This window comes from Canis aureus, chromosome 22 (assembly GCF_053574225.1).
Source record: "Canis aureus isolate CA01 chromosome 22, VMU_Caureus_v.1.0, whole genome shotgun sequence".
Classification (NCBI taxonomy): Eukaryota; Metazoa; Chordata; class Mammalia; order Carnivora; family Canidae; genus Canis; species Canis aureus.
Window position 1 is genome coordinate 14,887,125 of NC_135632.1, and position 20,251 is coordinate 14,907,375.

Below are 20,251 nucleotides of genomic sequence, written 5' to 3' on the forward strand. Positions count from 1 at the left end.
AAGACTTAGGTAGGTCAGCTGTGGCCACAGAGGAGTCAGGGGGTTCCCAAACTCCTCAACCAGCAAAGTGCAAATATCATTTAGTGACTTCCGTGTAGGTCTCATTTTTATTCTCCCCAAAATCCACTACCCATTTGGGATATCTCCATTCTTGTTTCATGTTCTGAGAACAAGTCTGATTTTATCTAAGCTAATTGAAACAGAACTTCCATTATACTTCAAAGACCCAAAAATACTAATTTAAAGGAATATATAATATGAATTCCACAGGAGTCAAAACTGAAAACCTTTTCACATTGAACCAGCTGATGTGACGCTCTAGTATTGTAGCATTTTTAAAGTGGTATCGCACTCTTAAGAGACAGGGCAGAAAGGAAAATCAAAGCCCCCATACGTTTGCTCTATTAATAGCTCCAAGAATCATTTTTAGTTGCAAAGATGTTGTTATCACTAAGATCTTAGTGGCAGAGATCCCGCTGGGCTGTGTCCCATTCATCCTGGCTTGTACCAACACAAAGAAAACCATGAATGTAAGCTTTGGCCTTTTTAGGGTAAGAATTAAAAATTGGCTTAAACCACCGATCACATAGGAAGCACATCTTTTTCAGTAGAGGAGAAAGCAGGTAACAATATGACAATCGTTCCAGTACCCACTGATAGGAGAAAATATTTCACAACACTAGTCAAAGGATGCTGAAATAAAACTGGTTTGAAGCTTTGAATAAGTTCCAAGTTTTTATATTTCACAATTTATATTTTTTATTAGAGTCCACAGTCTGCTAAATAAAAGCAGTAACAAGATATTTCACAAACTATTGTACAATTTAAATCATATGAATTTAATTTCATAAAAAAATTAGGTGCATATTCATAGTGGCTAACTTAAAAATGCTGTTTCACCTATGGTCTAAAATACTTTATAAGAGATTTAGTTCCAGCACTAAAAATAATCCCATCGTATATATATTTTTTACATGTTTTACAACATAAAGTTTGTGCTCTTAATCAAGAAGATCCACAGACTAACTCAGCATGTAAAAAATAATTTTACAAAACATCAAGTCAACCTTTCAAATCCACTTTTATTTTTTTTCTCCTCACATACAGAACATCTCCCCCCCCCCACCACATTTCTTACAGCTAGAAAGTCACTTGATGATGTTCAGGTACCATTTTATCCCTAAAACTTTGCTGGCATCAAAATAGGACAGTTAACCAGTGTTAAATCTATAAAATATTTACATAGCACAGCACATTAAGCTTTAGACACTTGGCAATTAAACCACATAAAAATAAGACAAGACCCCCATACTATTCAGATTTGGTGTTCATGGTCCCTATCTGGCGACTGTACACTGGTTCAAAAGGCAGCAGAGGCAACAGGCAGTTACTTGAGAGGACACTGAACACTATGATCTGAAAGCACATTATGATGTTACCCCAAGGTCATGTACCACACCCCACCTTTCTCCAAGGTGGTCTCATAATTCTAGACGGGCAGGTCCAGCTGATACAAAATGAAGACAGACAACACAACATTTACTCTGTGGAGATATCCTAACTCCTACTATGCACGTGCTATGACTTTGAACACAACTCGTCCTAAAAACTTGTCACGATCATCCTGGTTTTTTAGGTTGGGTGATCCATCAATCTTGCACTCGACTGTTACTTCATTTGTGGTACTGCTGGTCGCATTAAAGGAGACCTGGACAGCAACTAATGGCTGCAGATAACTCACCTGGCAAATAAAGGAAAATACATGAAACTCCTGTTCTATAGTAACTTCATTTACACTTTTATCAGGAGTTTATTCTGTAAAACTTTAAAAACAAGTTTTAATTAATAATACCTACTTTCTATTGTTATTTTCAATTGAATTTTTATGGATGTAGACAGTTCCTGCGAGCACTGCTTTAAATATATCTTGTAATTAGGTTGTGTCTTGTTACCAGTTTTTAGATATTCTATAATCTTAGTTTGAGTTTCCCCTTTACCCAAGGACTCCCTTACTGATTCTGTAATTTCATGCAAATATATTCCTAACTGTATTATCAGTGTGGTTTCTAGACACATTTCTTCACTAAAAGGAACTGGGGGCTGATTCTAGGATGGAGGCAGAGAAAGTACAAGATGAATGCAGAGTATCTTGTGGTGCCAGAAAGTAGAGAGGTGCTCAAAGCAGCACAAGAGCATGTCTAAAGGATGTAAGAGTCTGCCTAAGTGTCTCACTGGCCAAATCGGAGACAATTTTAGCACCAAACAGTAACAGGTAAGAAGAGTCCATGAGAATACAGGGATGTAAATAAATGGTGGAGAAGGCAAAGCTCTTTCTCAGAGCAGAATGCCAACTAAATGGAGGGGAAAAAGGGGAAAAAAAATCTGGGAACAAGCCTATTAGTAGCTGATTCAGGCAAGAATCACCAACGTGCTTAAAACTGGAGGAGAAACAGAATTGTAGAGACTCTTAAAGTACTCTCTCCACGACATACTTGCTGGTTACAAAAGAAAATAAAGCAACCTGACAGCGGAGAAACCTGGCTGATGCCACCGGAACCCAGTGTTCACGGTTACCTGACCACTCACGTGACCAATCATAGCCACATCTCTCTTGCAAGGCTATTCTGAAAACATTTCTTCTGAGGCATTCTTGCCAAAAACGTACAATCTACATTTAATCGTGAAAAACATCAGGCAAACTCAAATTAAGGAACAAACAAAATAGGCCAAAAAAAGTCCTGTGCTCATTTTTGAAGAGCACAAGGGCAAGACACAGAGGAACTGCTCCAGGTTGTGACTAAAGATCTCCTGTACCAGGAATTTGCAAGAAAGGGCATTATTGGAACAACTGGCAAAACTTCAACAATGTCTGCAGACTGGATGATAGTATTATATCAATGTTAGTTTCCTTTGATAACTCAGTTATGGTCATATAGAATGTCCTTATTTTTAGGAAAAGAAAACAAGCATTTAGTGTAAAGAGGCACTATGTTTATAACTTAGTCCAAAATGGTTCAGGAAAAATATTAAACATAAATGGATACAAATGAGGTAAAATATTAACATATGGGAAATCTGGAAAAAGTCTACAGGAATTCTTTGTACTGTTTTTTCACCTCTGTGTATATTCTACCCACATTCTAAGTAATGAAAGAGAAAAGGGCATTTTGAAAATAACCATCCTTTATCTGCTTGGGTTTTACATTTTGGCTGGAGATGTGGGATCTCTACTTGGCATCACCATTTATATTTAGAGACCAGAACAGAGGATGCACAAGTTACACAGGCCAGGGCCTGTCTACCCCAGACAAGTGACATTTACAACCACGTACAAACTTCTAAGTACTTACATGCAGTTTTTTCCCATAATATGGAAAATATTTTAAATCTATAACTCCATTGAAGGGGTAAGTTGACAGAGTTGCTGTGTTTTCACTCTAAAGTAGAAAACAAGAAAAATTCCTTTTTAGGTCACAAAAAACAACTTAAAAATATAAAGGCAGTATCAACTGTATATAGTAATCCTACAATGCTGTTCCAATTGCATTAATGACATTTTTGAGAACAGACCTATTAATCTTGATTTGAATTCTTTGACACAAACGGTCTTAACTCTTCTTACATTTCCTGGTACAGCCTACATGCTTTTCCAGGAGAATCCCTTCTTAGAGTAAGAGCTGTTCATTCACTGTCTGAAAATCTTATCTGTCTTCCAACTACCAAATGCCAGTTTCTCCAGCCACTGATAGCAGGAATACAGCAGTCTGTATGGGACCAATGCATTCCTGAAAGGATTTAAAATACTGTGCTTCCAGACTGTAAACAATGGCTGCCATACTATAGAATGCAGGATTCAGGCTTGGGAGGCAGAAGGTCCCAAAGTTTCCTGTGATTAGTAACTGTTAGGGTAGCCAGAAGGGGAAACTATGATGCACCTACCAAAAACTATTAGGAAGGCAGCTATGCTCACCACTATACCACCAACGCTCAAAAACTATTAGGAAAAATTTAAGGTACTCCAAGCAAAGCTTTTTTTTTTTTTTTTTTTTTTTTAAACTCTTCTTAACTGATTTAAATACCCTAAAATTGAGCAGCCTGGGTGGCTCGGCGGTTTAGCACCGCCTTCAGCCCAGGGCCTGATTCTGGAGACCTGGGATCGAGTCCCACATCAGGTTCCCTGCAAGGAGCCTGCTTCTCCGCCTCTCTCTCTCTCTTTCTCTTATGAATAAATAAATAAAATCTTTTAAAAATACCCTTTAATTTATGAACACATGCAAAATCAAAGTCCTGAAATTTACTGAATCATACATATTCCATATATTTAAACTAGTAAATGTGACAAATCATCCATAATCCAACTCATTCATGCTATTATTTCTATTCTTCTTGATAACAAGAATTCTCAGGTAACACATTACGAACGGGATTAATTTTAATGACTATAACACACAGTAGATGACTAAGATCAGTGCAAGTTTAGTAAGCATGAATTAAAACGTCAGTAAATGCTTGAATTCTAGTTTTAAACACACTAATTTCTATTTTTGAAAGCACACAGGAAACACTATAGCAAAACTAGTATCTTCTCTAAGGAGAAGTCCTACTCCGCTTATGTAACTCCAGGAGTAGCACATGTAACAGACAAGTGACATAGCAAGATAGCACAATGCGGAGCGACGATACCCCACAAAATGGGCAAGTTCTGATGATCCAGGTCAAACATAGGTGGGAAGAACAGGAGATAACAAGACTAAAAAAAATTGCAGAAACCATTTCTACCCTACATTTGTACTCTGTAAAAAAAAAAAAAAAAAAAAAAAAAAAAAAAAAAATCATTGTGATGAGTGCCTTTCTGTATTAATTGCTTTTCTCTTAACACATGAGCTTAATTCACAGAAGTAGATGTTCCCCCAAGATGTAAAGGTTTTCTGTGGATTACTGGTACTTCTAGCCAGACACCACACTTATATTAAATTCATTTGGACCCAAGAGCCTTCTCTGGGCAGGATCAATTACAAAGAGGGGGAACTGAGGCTCAGTTAAAATCACATGCTCAAGATCACCCAGATGTGATGGACTCTTAACTGTTCTCTTGGTTTGTACCAAAACCGTAATGTTGGCAAGCTTTTTTTGTTGTTGTTGTTGGCAAGCTTTTACTTGAACTTTATACCTTCTGTAAAAATAAACATTGAGAATTTATGAATATTGAAATGCATATCTGAATAATGATACTTTAGGGTGAAGCATACCTGTCATAGTTTTAAAATGAGTGTATTTTCTTATACACACTCACCACCCTTAAAAGACCTGAACACAAACCAAATGTTCTAAGCAGTGGTTATCTCTGAGTAGCATTTACCAATTCTTTTCTCCTGCATTTTCCTAAATGAATATTCCATCTTTTGTAGGAACCATCTTTTAAATTAAATGCCTAGAAGCTTCTTTTAATTATTTTGGTATTTTCAGGACTTTTGTATAAAACAAAGCCAATCAAACTTAAGAATATGAGATATAAAAAAATGTATTACATAAAAAGTCAACTAAAGAATTTAAAGAACACTTGATATAGACAAATGTAATGGCTAATAGCCACTAGGATGGTCTACAGTAAATGTTCCCCTCTGTTCTGCAGAGCCACACCTCTAAAACATATGCACTCCACCTGATGACTAGCCTAGAAGTACAACGAAAAGTTTTACAAGCTTTCTAAAAACAAACCTATTCTATAAATAAACAAAATCCCCATCTACTTCGATTATTTTACGTTCTTTACACACAACTCTTCACACAGGGACAACAAACTGAAATCTGAATCATCAACCACAATTTTTCATTAACATTTCCATCAACTATTCTAGAAGCAAAGGATACACGATAGATAAAAATCCATGTAGAACCTCAAGAAAACAGTTACGTGGAGTTGTTTATACTGGCCAAAGGTTTACAAAATTGAAATCTTAGGAGTTTAAAGCTTTTGCCTTTGTGGCCAAAATGTGTTTCCCTTTCTTAGTAGTGTTGGCTCCACAGAGCCACTACTCCAAGCTTATCTGTGTAGTCTGCTCACATGCAAAGGCAAAAGTTCCTGCCTACAGGTATGCTGTCATGAAATTAGCACTTCTCCCTGCCTGAAGTATAGCACATAAGCCTTGGGAACTTTCTATTGGAAAGACCTGCAAGCAAAGAGGAAAAAGTTACTTTTTCTAAATGTAGCTTGCAGCCATATGTTTTCTTACCAGATGAGAGAATATGCTTAGCTTTTCAGAAGTATTTGTTTAGCAAGAAAAGCTCAGCTTAATGTAGCATCTGGTTGTAAGTAACCTACTGGCTGCACTGGCTGTGTATAAGAAGGTCAAGTGAACTGCCCATGGTTCATACACATATATTCCAACCTACATGAGAAACCAGAATTTCCTGGCTTTTTATTCTAAACAGTGAATAAATCCTCAAAAGAAATTATTAAGGATACGCTAAAGCAGAAGTTCTCACAGTAAGAGCCTGAGACTATCCCCATCACCTGGAAACTTTAGTTAGAACTACTGAGTCAGAACTTTGAGAATGGGACCCAACAAGCCCTCCAAGTGATTCTGATGCAAGAAAGAATTTGAGAACCACTGAGCAAGAAGTTTCTGCACAGGGCAGCCTGGGTGGCTCAACGGTTTAGTGCCACCTTCAGTCCAGGGCCTGATCCTGGAAACCCGGGATCGAGTCCCACGTCAGGCTCCCTGCATGGAGCTTGCTTCTCCCTCTGCCTGTGTGTGTCTCTGCCTCTCTCTCTGTGTCTCTCTCGTGAATAAATAAAATCTTTAAAAAAAAAAAAAAATTCTTATAAGAAGTTTCTGCACAAATAAATCTATTCATGGCTAAAAGAATATAGTTTTCATCACAAACAACTTTTAAAAAGATTATTGAGAGTGTGAGAGAGGGCGTGCACACACACACATAAGCCAGGGTTGGGGTGGGGGGAGGGAGAAGCAGACTCCTCACTGAGCAAGGATTCGGACTTGGGGCTCAATCCCAGGACGCTGAGAGATCATGACCTGAGCAGATGCTTAACCGACTGAGCCACCAAACTGCCTCGCAAACAACTTTAGAAGTGATTTTCAATGTAACATTTCAAGTAAGATACTTTTGACAGATTTGGGATTGGAATGCTAAATTTTGTACAACAATAAAATTAAATTTAGAACTTAACATTTTCTCCTCAGAACTCTTACCCATCATTTATATATTTGTCTTAGTTGCACTTGCAGCATGGAGAGAAAACAAAAGAAGTTATGAGATGAAAACTGCATAGCACTCTAGAAAAAATAATAAAGTAGGGATAGGAGAGAAAAATACTGCCTCTACCTTAAGGAAAATGTACCATTTTTCATGAAATCTCAGATGCCACTGATGCACACCAATTTACCTACTATTAATAAAGAGAAAATCTCATGATACGCTAGTAAGACACCAGCAATTATAAGGCCAACCCCCATTTCAGTGTTATTAAGCTAGAAAAAAAGTGAATCTCAAAATCAATGAAATATGGTATATGTAAATGTAAACACAGTGTCTATGAAATCCATGCACATGGAAAACATCTTTTTGAATTACCATTTGCAAATAAAAAAGGGCTCTACACCCAAAATTTGGTGGAATTTTATTCTTCTAAGACTAGCACTACAGAGGACTTTCAACATGTGACAGGAGGAAAAAATGACTAAAAAAATCACTGTTTTAAAATATTAAGATCTATTAAAGCTTTAACAGAAGCTGGGTTAATTTTTTGAATACTAACCTTTGAAGTACATTCTATCCTTGGCATTCCTTGAGGTTTTAATCCAATTATCTGTGGTAAAGAAAAACTGATTAACTGAAACATCACAAACATAAATAAAAGAACTTCCTATTTTGTTGCTGGGGACCCAGGAGTGGAAGGATTGAGATAAATACCAACTCTGTGTATTAAAACCTTGTTATGTCTGCCTTTTAATTTTATTTTAGAGGGTTAGAATGGACTTTTCAATAAAATAATCTTACCAGTTAGCTGTCTTGTTACTGTACTGGGGCAATTTAGAAAAATCAGTTACCAAAGAATCAAGTAAAACATAGTATTGTACTCTGCTATCCTTAAAACAAGAAACAAACAGAAATCTTTAATGCAAATAATAAGAATTGCAGAAGCATAATAAAATGTTTTCATTAAGATTTATCAGGTCAATCTGCCAACATATGTTTCCACAAGGCTTCCATGGGGCCTTACCATATCTTACATCTATCTATTCCACAAAATGCATGTTGGGGAGAATCCCATTTTAAGATACAGCACTATTCAGTTCTATATAATGAGGCTACTTTCATGTATGTAGCAGATATAACTAACTCTGTATGGCAACAGACATTTATTCATCTGTTTTGTGGGAGGATCTTTTTATGTTTTAAATTTATATGCATTTTACATGCAAATGCCTGTAAAATGTAAATATTCCTCCCAAAAGATAAGTTTTGTAGCAACCAAAATATCAATAGCAGTGATTCTTGCCCATGTGATGACTTTGGAACAAAGATGAGCACTGAACATTAATAAAATCATGATTTTGGGCATGACAACCAGAATACTTATCCCTTGAAGAATTAATCTATGCCTAGATGCACATAACTAAAAAGGGAAAAGTTGTTTTACTTCCCTAATCCATGATTTAATGAACCAGTCTTAGGTTTTTTCTGTATTAATTTTCCAAAGGTCAATTATTATCGTGGCTAATCTTATACGCAAGTTACCCATAAATGAGATAAAAGAGTTGCCAGCTTTCTAACAGAAGACACTAAAAGCAGCAGTGGCAAAATATGTACATACTCTGTTCATTTTCACAAGAACACAAGGGCTTCCTCTGGAGTAGCCAAAATCTGGATCATCCACACCACTGCATGCTTGGAGTAAGGGAAGAGGAAACTGACATGCACTATAAACTGGACCCTTCTGTTCAAAAAGTGCTCCATCAGAACAGGCTGTGAGATTCTTCTGTTCTTCTGACTCATATGCTAAAAAGTAAAGATACATGTGCATAGATCAGTCAGAAACAGACTTTAAATAAAACCAAAGACATCCCATCCGATGGACAACACTTTTCTTTATTTTTTGACAACACTTTTCAAAGACAAAGACACTTTCAAAGACATTTCCTTAGAATGATCCTAAGGAAAAAATGTTAAGTTTGTTCCTTTAAAGGTTTAATAAGCTTTAACAGTTCTGTTTGTTTTTTTTTTAAAAGATTTTATTTATTTATACATGAGAGACACAGAGAGGCAGAGACCTAGGCAGAGGGAGAAGCAGGCTCCATGCAAGGAGCCTGATGTGAGATTTGATCCCCAGATCCGGGATCACGCCCTGAGCAGAAGGCAGATGCTCAACTGCTGAGCCACCCAGGTGTCCTGCTTTAACAGTTCTGATGTTTGTTTGTATTCAACGATGGTAAAAACTGGATTACAGATCAATGTCTTTTGTCACCATTAGGTGGCGCCAGCCACGGCCATAGTATTATTTCAATGCCTCCTACGCTCATGGCCGTGGGGACAACTTATAAACTTGTCACATCACCATGTTGTAACCTGAAGCTAATGTAATATTATGTGTCAACTATACTCCCATAAAGAAAATACAGTGGTGAGAACACAGGCATTGTGGCTGCCCTTATGATGGATTTTACAGTATAACAGACCTTACAAACAGACATTAGCTCTAATAATCATAATGGAAGGGCCTAAAGAAAAACAGTGCTATGGCAGTATATTCTGGAGGGACTAGAACAAAGCTCAGTGCCAAGGGGCCCCTGTGAGTTAATGTTAACTTAGAGAAGGGTTGTTTTTTTTTTTTTTTTTTTAGCAGAAACAGGTAACATCTTAGATAAACTCAAGTGATAAAGGAATAAAATGGTCACAACCTGGAGATGTGAAAAGAAAGGAGGGAGAAAGACACAACGGGTTTTTGGCTGTTTGCTCCATACTGGCACAGTGTTAGGCAAGAGTGGCACAACAGTGAGCAAGCCTGATGTGGTCCCTGCCCTCTATGAATTTGTTTATTGAAAGATGCTAAGAAAGAGTTAAGATACACTCAACAGTACCTCCCTAAGAACTACTGGGGTATGGGTACAACTGGTACCAGAAAGAGGCCACCTAAAATGAATCCAAAACAGCAACAAAAATTTCAAAGTAAATGCATTTATTAAAAAGTGTAAAGATCTTTACTTTGGGGAGAAAAACTATCAAAAATCTTTGGTTTCATCTTATATTTATAAAAAATTAGGATATAATTGGAATTATGTACTCATTTAAAAGGATTCAAATATTTGGGAGATGGAGTTAAACTCTACAACACAATAGGTATCATATGACATTCATCACTTCCTTTTTGACTTTGGTGGCACAATCATAAAGATCATTTTGCAAGAAATATTCAAGGCCTTCCCAATTTCCCCCAAGGGTTTCAACTGCATAGACCTTTTGGTATAGGTCAGTTCATCAGTTCAGTTTTGTATTATGCCACCTTCCACTTAATGCAAGGAGTTGTAATGATGAGAGGTCAGATTATGAAGAACCTCCTCCCTCCAACTCCAAGGCATGATGGGACATAGATCAATGATCTCGGACAGAGTAACATAAGAGCCCTATACACCTGAAGAAAGCCTAAAATAGGAAGGAAGAAAAGGAAAGGAGGAAAGAAACAAAGAAGACCTGAAAAGAAAAAGGTTAATTTGAACAAAATAAAACTTTAAATTTTAAGTGGTATCTATTGGGGAAAAAAAGGCAAATCTTTTAAAAAGAAATGTTACCTTTCTAATATGAGAAAGGCTTTCCTAAAACTCAGCAATAACAACTGTAAGTTAAAAGGCGAGGGGTGAGGCTTGAAGGGTTAAAGAGTTAAAAGACCCCAGAAAGTATAATACAGTAAAAATAGAAAATGAGAGCAAAACAAGAGATCCAAGACCCAACTAACAGAATAATTCTAGGAAAAAAAAAACAACAGAAAATTGAGTTGAGGAAATTATTAAAGTAGTAATAGAAGATAATTTCCTTGAACTGGAGAACTTAAGCCTTTATTTATCATGAAAGATCCCCATCAAGTTACCAGTAAAGTGATATTTTAGAGACTGAAACCAAAACAAATTTTAGAACCCAACGGAAATACATTTAAAAGCAAAATTTAAAAAACAGCCTTGCAGGAGAAAAAAATAAATACAAAGGAACTAAAATTCTCTATACAGCTGAAGTATCACCTATAAATGCAGAATTAGGTTATTTTCAGAAATGAAAGGACTCAAAATTTACATTTCACGTATCTTATGAAGTTACATAGAATAAATATACTCCATCAAAACTAGGTGGTAAATTCAGAAAAAAATCCAGAAGCCAAGAAACAGTGGATCCAACTAAAGTGATAAAAGGGAGTCTCAAAATGACAGCTGAATATGTTAAAGGCCTCACCAGTTACCATACAAACTATGGCAGGAGGAGAAAGGCTCTGAGTTTTCCAGAAAAAAGGGACTTGAGGATACCTCAAATGACATTGTACAAATAGAGAAATCAGAAGAGTGTCTACAGATGACAGAGTAAGACATAAAGACTATGTATAAATAACAAAACTAAAAATAGTAATTCAATTAATGTACTGAGTGGAGGTGGGTGGGAGGGAGGGCTGAGGCATGTGAAGTAAATTCTCATCTCTCATGGCAGGAAGTAAAGACAATGCACAAAAGTGATAAATCAAGAACCATCAGGAAACTATAATATTTAGAGATACAGAAAAAACCACTGTAAGAGAAAGATCAAAACCATGAAGTTCTTTCCCACTGAACATGTATCCAGAATCCAATTACAATGTCCACTGCTTCTTCTCTTGCCACAGCACCATTCTACTCATCTGGATTAGTGTAATGGCCTCCTAACTAGCTACCCCCTATAGTCTCAAAAAAGCAGCCTGAATGATCCTTTAAAAATTCAAATCAGATGATATTCCCTGCTTAAAAACCTCTAACTTGGTCAGCATAAAAACCAAAGAACTTAACAGTGGCTTCTAAGGACCTACACCACCTAGTCCTTTACTTCCCTGACTTCCATCTCCTACAACTCTCACCCTAGCTTATTTCATCCAGCCCCTTTAACTTCCTTGATAAACCCTGAACACATTGGACACGGTAAGCCTCAGGCTAGTTCCCTTATGTTCAGATCCTTCCTCAAGGGTCACCTTTCCATGAGACCTTCCTGGACCACCCTGTTCAAAACTGCAACCCTTCCCACTGCTCCCATCTCCCTCTCCTCCACATCACTTTCCCATGCACCACCGGATGACAAGCTCCATGAACACATTTTTCTTGTGTTCACAGATAGAACTTAGTTAGAAGAGTGCTTGACACAAAGAAGACTCTCCAAAAAATATTTGTTGAGTAAATTAACAGAATTGCAGCTAAAAAGGAATAGGATGGAAAACTGTTTTCATTACAGACCTTTCTTTACTACTTGATTTTTTTTTCTTTTTTTCTTTTTAATTTTTATTTATGATAGTCACACACACAGAGAGAGAGAGGCAAAGACACAGGCAGAGGGAGAAGCAGGCTCCATGCACCGGGAGCCCGACGTGGGATTCGATCCCGGGTCTCCAGGATCGCGCCCTGGGCCAAAGGTAGGCGCCAAACTGCTGCGCCACCCAGGGATCCCCTTTACTACTTGATTTTTAAACCATGGATTATATTTTCACAAAAACACCTTTAAAAAACTATCAAGGGTGGGGGGCTGGGGGAAAGGAGGAGGCCTGGGTGGCTCACAGCATGGTCCCAGGGTCCGGGATCAAGTTCCGCATCGGGCTCCCTGCAGGGAGCCTGCTTCTCCCTCTGCCTATGCCTCTGCCTCTCTGTGTCTCTCATGAATAAATAAGTAAAATCTTAAAAAAAAAAAAAAAAAAAAAATCAAGGGAGAGATTTAGAAAGACAGCCAAATGGATGGTGTAGGATCAAGAGGTTTTTGATTTAAGATTAGAGGAAGTGGAGGACTTCCGCATGCTGACGGGAAGGATCTAACAGAGATTAAATATATATGAGAAGGAATAGTAAATAATGCTTCCAAGACACTGAAAGCAGCTCCAAAAAGCAGGACTGGTACACATAACCTTAAATGTGAGGAATGGCATCAGAGCAGGAGAAATACCAGACAAAATGGCTGTAACTATTGGTTTGTTTTACTGGGAATGGGGAAACTGGTGGAGTTCCTACCACTTGAATATTTCCATTATTTCTTTAAGCAGAAAAGCAGGTTATATGAGGTGAGTTATAGGGGGAACGGTAACAGGTTAAAGTTTTGAGTAGAGGTTGGAAATAATCCTTTCAGAGGATTATCCAGAGAAAATTCAGTGGGACTGCCAGGCAGTAGAGCGGTCGACTTGAGGGAGGTGGTCAAGTATTCATAGCGCTGATTAGTCCTGAGGAAGGTCTTCAGCAGCCTGTTCAGGGGGTAGGCTCAAAGAAAGGGCTTCATTCAAGAATTATATGGTTTCATCTAGAAGAATTATGTGGCTTTTTCCAGGTGCATTTTCTGACAGGTATGGGATTTTAGAGTACTGGCAAAACTAGAAATGAGAAACCATGGAATAAGCTTGGTAAAAAGGGAAGTTGAGGCTGGGATAAAATAAAAGGGTAAGTGAGGCAGCAGTCCCCATGATGTAGAGGAATAGTTGAGGGAAAGTGAAACAGGCAAACTTGCAGGTTATATCAGGAAAGCCTCCATCAGTCATTTTGGCAATGGGGTCCTACATGTTTTAAGGAATGAATGTAGATATGTGTGCCTGAGGAAGAGGTGATGTGATCAAGGACAGGCCAGAGCATGTCATGATTATTCATGTGCATGTTAAAACTACAGAGTTAAGTTAAAAAAGGAGGAAAAAAACTGAGCTAGGACGACTACTGTAAAGCATTACAGACTGGTAACTCCAAAAACCAGAGTGGTAGATATTTGGTTTTGTTTTTTTTTTTAATGATAAATACCATTCCCTGTCTCCTCCACAAGTACAATGGATCCAAAAGGTTCAAACATTATTTTATATAATTTAGTTTTGCTTTATGAAATAGTTTTTAATGTAGATATAATTATGTCTGTCTCAATAAACTTGACTCATATACTTACTTTAGAAAAGTCAAATCATCTGCCCATTAGGCTTAGACCCCTATGTCTTTCCGTAAGTTAGAACATGCTCATGCCAATTATAAAATCTACTTCCAAGTCCTCTCAGTTGACTGTGTTTAACAGAAAAGAAATAAAAGGTAAAACAGATTCTAAGATGTTTCTAAAAGCAATCATTATTTGGTACTAGTTTCTCTAATAACTAAAATCTTTTACCATGCCTTAAGAAAACATACTTACGTTTTAGAAACTTCCTAAGGTCTTCAATGTACCCTTTATAGGACTCCGGATCAGATACAGTGAATGAATATTCCAATGCAGTTACTGGTTTTGGGAAAACCGTAAGTCCTACAAAGAGATAAAAGAAAAAGGGGGAAATTAACTGCAGCAACTTCCCTTCTTTCTCCTTGCTTATACTTAAAAGGGTAGATCTCAGTAATTGTATAAAAAACGGTGTTCACAGGTATGCTAAAATGATCAAGAACTTCTGATTATGAAGGCACAGATATTTAAATGAAAGAATTGCAAACCTTCAAAATCATCTCAGAGGTTATCAGTTAGAAACCTCCCCCAAATTTGATTATCTACAGTTAATTATAATTTCTCTGTTTCTGACTTAAAAAGATACAAATTTTAGTATGTACTTCCTACATTCATTTTTCTACCAAATATTTTTAGGTTTTGCTGATTTGCTATTAAATAGGAGAAAAATTTTAGCAAATCAAAGTCTCTGCTCTTTTGTCATTCAAATTACAACTCTATGAAAACATAAAACTCAATGAAAGAGGCCTATACAATTTTAACTCTGGTTAAACATTCTTCCTTCAATAATAAACACTGCTCTATAATCAAAATGGGGTTTTCACATATTGAATATAGAATATAACCACCAACAATTTCATGTATCAGGAATCTACAGCTGTGTATATAGAACATGCTGAATGAGTTTATGAAAAGAAAATGTAAGCATATTTATCTGTAAGAAAGATAATCAGGCTTCCAACTTTAATATAAGCTTTCTTTGTTTAAAAAGCATTAGATCTAGGGGCGCCTGGGTGGCTCAAATGGTTAAGTGTCTGACTCTTGGCTCAGGTCATGACATGCCCGGTCAGGCTCCTCGCTGCCCTTTCCCCACTTGCATGTGCACAAACACTCTCTCTCAAATAAATCAATCAATCTTAAAAAAAAAAAAAAAGGCAAAGCATTAGATCTAGATTATTAATTTAGGCTTGCACCCAGACTTAAAAAAGTCCTAAAATTTTCACCAGTCTCAAACATTTCCCATATCACAGTTATTAGAGATGCTATGTTTTCCACTGAATCTGAAAATATACAAATAACAAGGGTTGTTTTAGTTTCCATTTAAACTGCTCACATATATCTAATTCTCTTGGGGTTTTTTTTGTTTGTTTTTTTAAAAATTCCAGTATAGTTAACATATAGTGTTACATTTTAGATTAGATCCAGTTTCTTTTAAACCCTAAACTTGCCTGCGTTGGTTTGCATGAATTTTGAGTTAGACTAGATGCAGTGCTACCCACATACGATAAAACAATGTTCCTAAATGGCAGAGCAAATCTCAGTCTATATTCAGCCCAAAAGACCTCCTGATTAAACTCCCCATTCACCTACATCAACATACCAGAGATCACTTGGATTTGGATAATCTCCTATGCCTGACTGTCCATCCACCACAAAATCTCTATAAAATCTAGAATAACTTTAAGACTTTCTGTAAAAGCATTTAATGAAAGAATAAAATACCTTACTGTCCATTATATTAAATGACCATCTGTATATGTCTGAAATTGTTTTTATTTTTAAGGTTTACAGCAGGAACAAGATATAATATACTGTAAGTAAAAAGGTAATGGAATTAAGGCAGCTTGCATATAACTATTAGAAATACCTAACTTTAAGAAAAACCCAAAATATCCATATTTTTTAAAGATTTTATTTATTTATTCATGAGAGACAGAGAGAGAGAGAGAGAGAGAGAGAGAGAGAGGCAGAGGGTGAAGCAGGTTCCCTGTGAAGGCAGGCGCTAAACTGCTGAGCCACCCAGGGATCCCCAATATCCATATTTCTCAACTAAAGAAATTTTAAAGAAAAATACGAAGATATCTATGCTTTATACAAATGACTATATTCCTTTACATGACTAATGACTAATTTCTAAGGCAATGTTTTAGCCATTCAATTTGCAAAAACTTTGTATTAAGACCTGAAAGTCTAAAGCTGAATTGCTGAATTTTTTTAAAAAAGATTTTATTTTTTTCAAGTAATCCCTACCTAAGGTGGGGCCTGAACTTCCAACCCTGAGATTAAGAGTCATATGCTCTACCGACTGAGCCAGCCAGGTGCCCCTAAAACTGATTCTGATACCAGTTACTTCCCAGACCTTGCTTAACAATACTCTTGGACCCCTGGGTAACTTGCTATTTAACAATTAATTTGAAACTCTTAAGAAAAAAACTATGGTATAAGCACATTTTTGACATGGTATGCTTAATTCCTCCAAATAAAGTCCTGCCTTACCCAAAATAAAGAACATCAACAGAATGTAAAGACCAGTAACTCCTCTATCTCTTTCCAATTTAAACCACTGGAGTATGAGACTTTGTGTGCATAATATGCATGTTTGTCAGGGTATGATGATCAGTATGTGTTCATGCTATGTGGATGTATAGGTTACTTATACGTACCAATTTCAAACAAGCATTTATTTTACTGGGTACAAATAATATTAAAATGATGTCATTTAAAATTAAAACCAATATAGTCAATGCAAAACCCCCAGTATATTAAATACCATATATACTGTGGAAAATGTAAGTAGAAAGAAAAAATATTAACCCATGACCCATAACCCTTTGTAAAGAGAAAATCTTAACAAGCTAATGTATATTCATCCATTAATATGTACACGTTATATATGTGCATATATATTTATTAAGTTAAAGATAAGACTAAGTACTACAGTATAGTTTGTTGGGTTTTTTTAAAGATTTTATTTATTTATTCATGAGAGACACACAGAGAGAACAGAGAGAGAGAGGCAGAGACACAGGCAGAGGGAGAAGTAGGCTCCATGCAGGGAGCCTGATGCAGGACTCAATCCTAGGTCTCCAGGATCATGCCTTGGGCCGAAGGCAGACACTCAACGCTGAGCCACCGGGGCTGCCCTACAGTACAGTTTTAAATAATTTTAAGGGACTCAGTTTGAAATTGTGAATTATTTTATTACTTTTGTTACTCATGCAATTATAAATAGTTTAGTATTCCTGAAATAGACTGGATCAAAGTCACATAACTTAGCAAGAAAAATATAGAATTAGGTTAGATAGGGATACCAGGGTGGCTCAGTTCATTAAGCATCTGACTCTTGGTTTCAGCGTAGGTCATGATCTCAGGGTTGGAGATTTCAGAGCCTGCACTGGGCTCCTCCCTCAGTAGGGAGTCGAGATTTGCTTGAGATTTCTCTCCCTCTGCCCCTCCCCCCAATCAATCTCTCTCTCAAAATAAATAAATCTTTAAAAAAAAAAGAGAAAGAGAGAGAATTAATCTAGGTAGAAGAAAACAGGCCTACCATTAGAGATGAGGGGAAAATGAGCATGGAGCTAGTTAAATAAAATACTTGATCAAATAAACTAATGATGTAAATGACATTAACTAGTGATTCCTGATGTTTACACAAATATTAGCAGCAAAATAAGGGAAAGTCCTTAGAATAAAATGTTCCAAGAAAAGATGGTTTGGGAAACTGGTGCCATTTGGCTGTTGATAAGGCTTACAAATCCATGCCCTGAGCAAGGATCTAGATCAGGGCTCCTCAGCACTGGCACTATTGACATTTTGGGCTTGGTAAATCTTTGTTGCATGGGGGCTTGTCCTGTGCATTGTAGGATGTTTAGCAACATGCCTGACCTCTGGTCACCAGTAGCACCCCTCCAGTTGTAACAACCAAAACTGTCTCCAGATATGACCACAAGGCCCTGGGGGAGCCAATCTTTGTTAGATGAGAACCACTGCTCTAGAAAGAAACCTCCCGGGATCCCTCGGTAGCTCAGCGGTTTAGGGCCTGCCTTTGGCCCAGAGCGTGATCCTAGAGACCCGGGATCGAGTCCCACCATCGGGCTCCCTGCAAGGAGCCTGCTTCTCCCTCTGCCTGTGTCTCTGCCTCTCTCTCTCTGTTCTCTCTCATGAATAAATAATTTAAAAAATAAAATAAATAAAAAATATATTAAAAAAAAAAAGAAACCTCCCATGATATTCCTTCCTTCCCACCCTTCCTGCTATCCACCCTCCCCCCCCCCCCCCCCCCCCCCCGCCAGCCGTTCTCTATTATCTCTAGCAGGTGTTCACATTTTTGGGGAATTACACATATTGGAGTTTTGCATATTGTTATCTTCTTCTATAAAAACTGCCAGCACCTTGAGGACAAGAGCCATGTTCAACAAAGACAAAGCTGGCATTCAAAGACTTTAAAAAGGATGAAATCAGGCAGTAGAAAATACGATTTAAACAAGTGTTTAAGATATTTTCTGTAGTGGAGTATCCTGGAGAATTTTTTTTCCTCCCAACAATCAGTGGAAAAGAATTAAACACAGTAAGAATATATACCCATTCTATTCCCAATTGATGATGATTATTATTTATTTATTTTTTTTTACCACTTCCATGTTAAGCAATTAAAGATAGAAAGCTTGTTATTTTACAAGACCAATGCTCTGGCCCCCAAGCTAGAGCTAAACTATATACTTTATAAGTAAATTACTCAAGACAAAGTGAAAATGGTACACGATATTCACAAAAGCCATTTATAACTATATTGGTCATATTTGGCTTCACTCTAATTCCCCATATTCATTCCTGCTTACTCCTGGCAAAGGACTCAAGATTTATCAGCTCAGGTCCTTATATCAGTATGTAAATATTATAGGTCTTCAGTATGTAAATATTAAAGGTTTTTATATCATTATGCAAATATTAAACAACAAACAAAAATAAAAAATTTCACACTAATCCCAAAGTTTAACTTTTACCTATGTAAGAAATTTACAGTGAAGATAAGGTATAACCAAAAAAAATTTTTTTTTAAGATTTTTATTTATTTATTATGAGAGTCACAGAGAGAGGTAGACACAGAGGCAGAGGGAGAAGCAGGCTCCCCGCAAGGAGCCTGATGTGGGACTCGATCCTGGGACTCCTGGATCACGCTCTGAGCCAAAGGCAGATGCTCAATTCAACCACTGAGCCACCCGGGGTCCCCCAATTTTTTTAAAAAGACTTATTTTGAGAGAGAGAGAGAGAGAGCGCAAACGCGAGTGCAGGTGTGCGTGAGGCTAAAAGCAGGGGTAGGGACGGGGGGGAGAGTGAGAGAAGCAGACTCCCCACTCTTGATCCCAAGATCCCCAAGATCATGACCTGAGCTGAGCCAAAGCCCAGAGTCGGACGCTTAACTGACTGAGCCACTCAGGTACCCCAAAGTAGAACCAAATTTAGTTAAAAGCCACAATAACTGCAATATAATTACCTGGACTAGGAATCTGGTCACGGTATTTTGGAACTTCATCATTCAGTGTCTGAAGCATGGCCCACATTGTGAATGAGAAGAGTGCAGCCAGGAAGCCATAAAACACTAGATAGAAGAGCAAGATCAAACCTGCAAAAGAAAAGGAAACTTGGGAAAATTGGAGACACACACGTACACTGCACGTGGGGGACCGTGAGGGGCAGGTTAAGGAAACAAACCAACTGTCATGAGGCTACGGTTCCAAGCTCTGCCATGCACACAGCCAAGTCTCCATACTCAGAACAGTACAATCTGCCCAAGCAGAGGGTGTTTCGGCAGGCATCATCTACCCATCCCAGGACCCCGCATCTCCACAGATGCTTCCAAGGTAGACAGCTTCCACAAATCATACTCTGGTTCAAGATCAGAGATTTAACATTCCAGCACCTAGGGGAATGTTTTCCAAATGAACTTGATGTCCTTCAGTGAGATAAGGATGATTTTAGGTGGAATAAAACCCCATTATGCACATGTTCCTTTAAGTCGCAAACAGAAAGGAATTAGTACTTCGATCCCATATTTCACAAT

General features: G+C 37.4%; 1 protein-coding gene across 2 annotated transcripts in view; it reads right to left on the reverse strand.

The window, feature by feature from the left end:
* Nucleotides 1-1,062: 1,062 nt before the first annotated feature.
* The window catches only part of ATP1B3 (ATPase Na+/K+ transporting subunit beta 3), a 43,602-nt gene continuing 24,413 nt past the window's right edge, over nucleotides 1,063-20,251 (reverse strand). The window contains exons 2-7 of one of the 2 annotated variants that reach the window (XM_077864889.1): nucleotides 19,685-19,813; nucleotides 14,389-14,496; nucleotides 8,840-9,024; nucleotides 7,781-7,831; nucleotides 3,351-3,437; nucleotides 1,063-1,741 (exon numbers count right to left, since the gene is read on the reverse strand). In XM_077864889.1, coding sequence (XP_077721015.1) covers nucleotides 1,568-1,741; nucleotides 3,351-3,437; nucleotides 7,781-7,831; nucleotides 8,840-9,024; nucleotides 14,389-14,496; nucleotides 19,685-19,813 — 734 coding nt within the window. In that variant the 3' untranslated portion in view covers nucleotides 1,063-1,567. The remainder of the gene's footprint in view (nucleotides 1,742-3,350; nucleotides 3,438-7,780; nucleotides 7,832-8,839; nucleotides 9,025-14,388; nucleotides 14,497-19,684; nucleotides 19,814-20,251) is intronic. The other variant, XM_077864890.1, reaches the window with a different exon arrangement.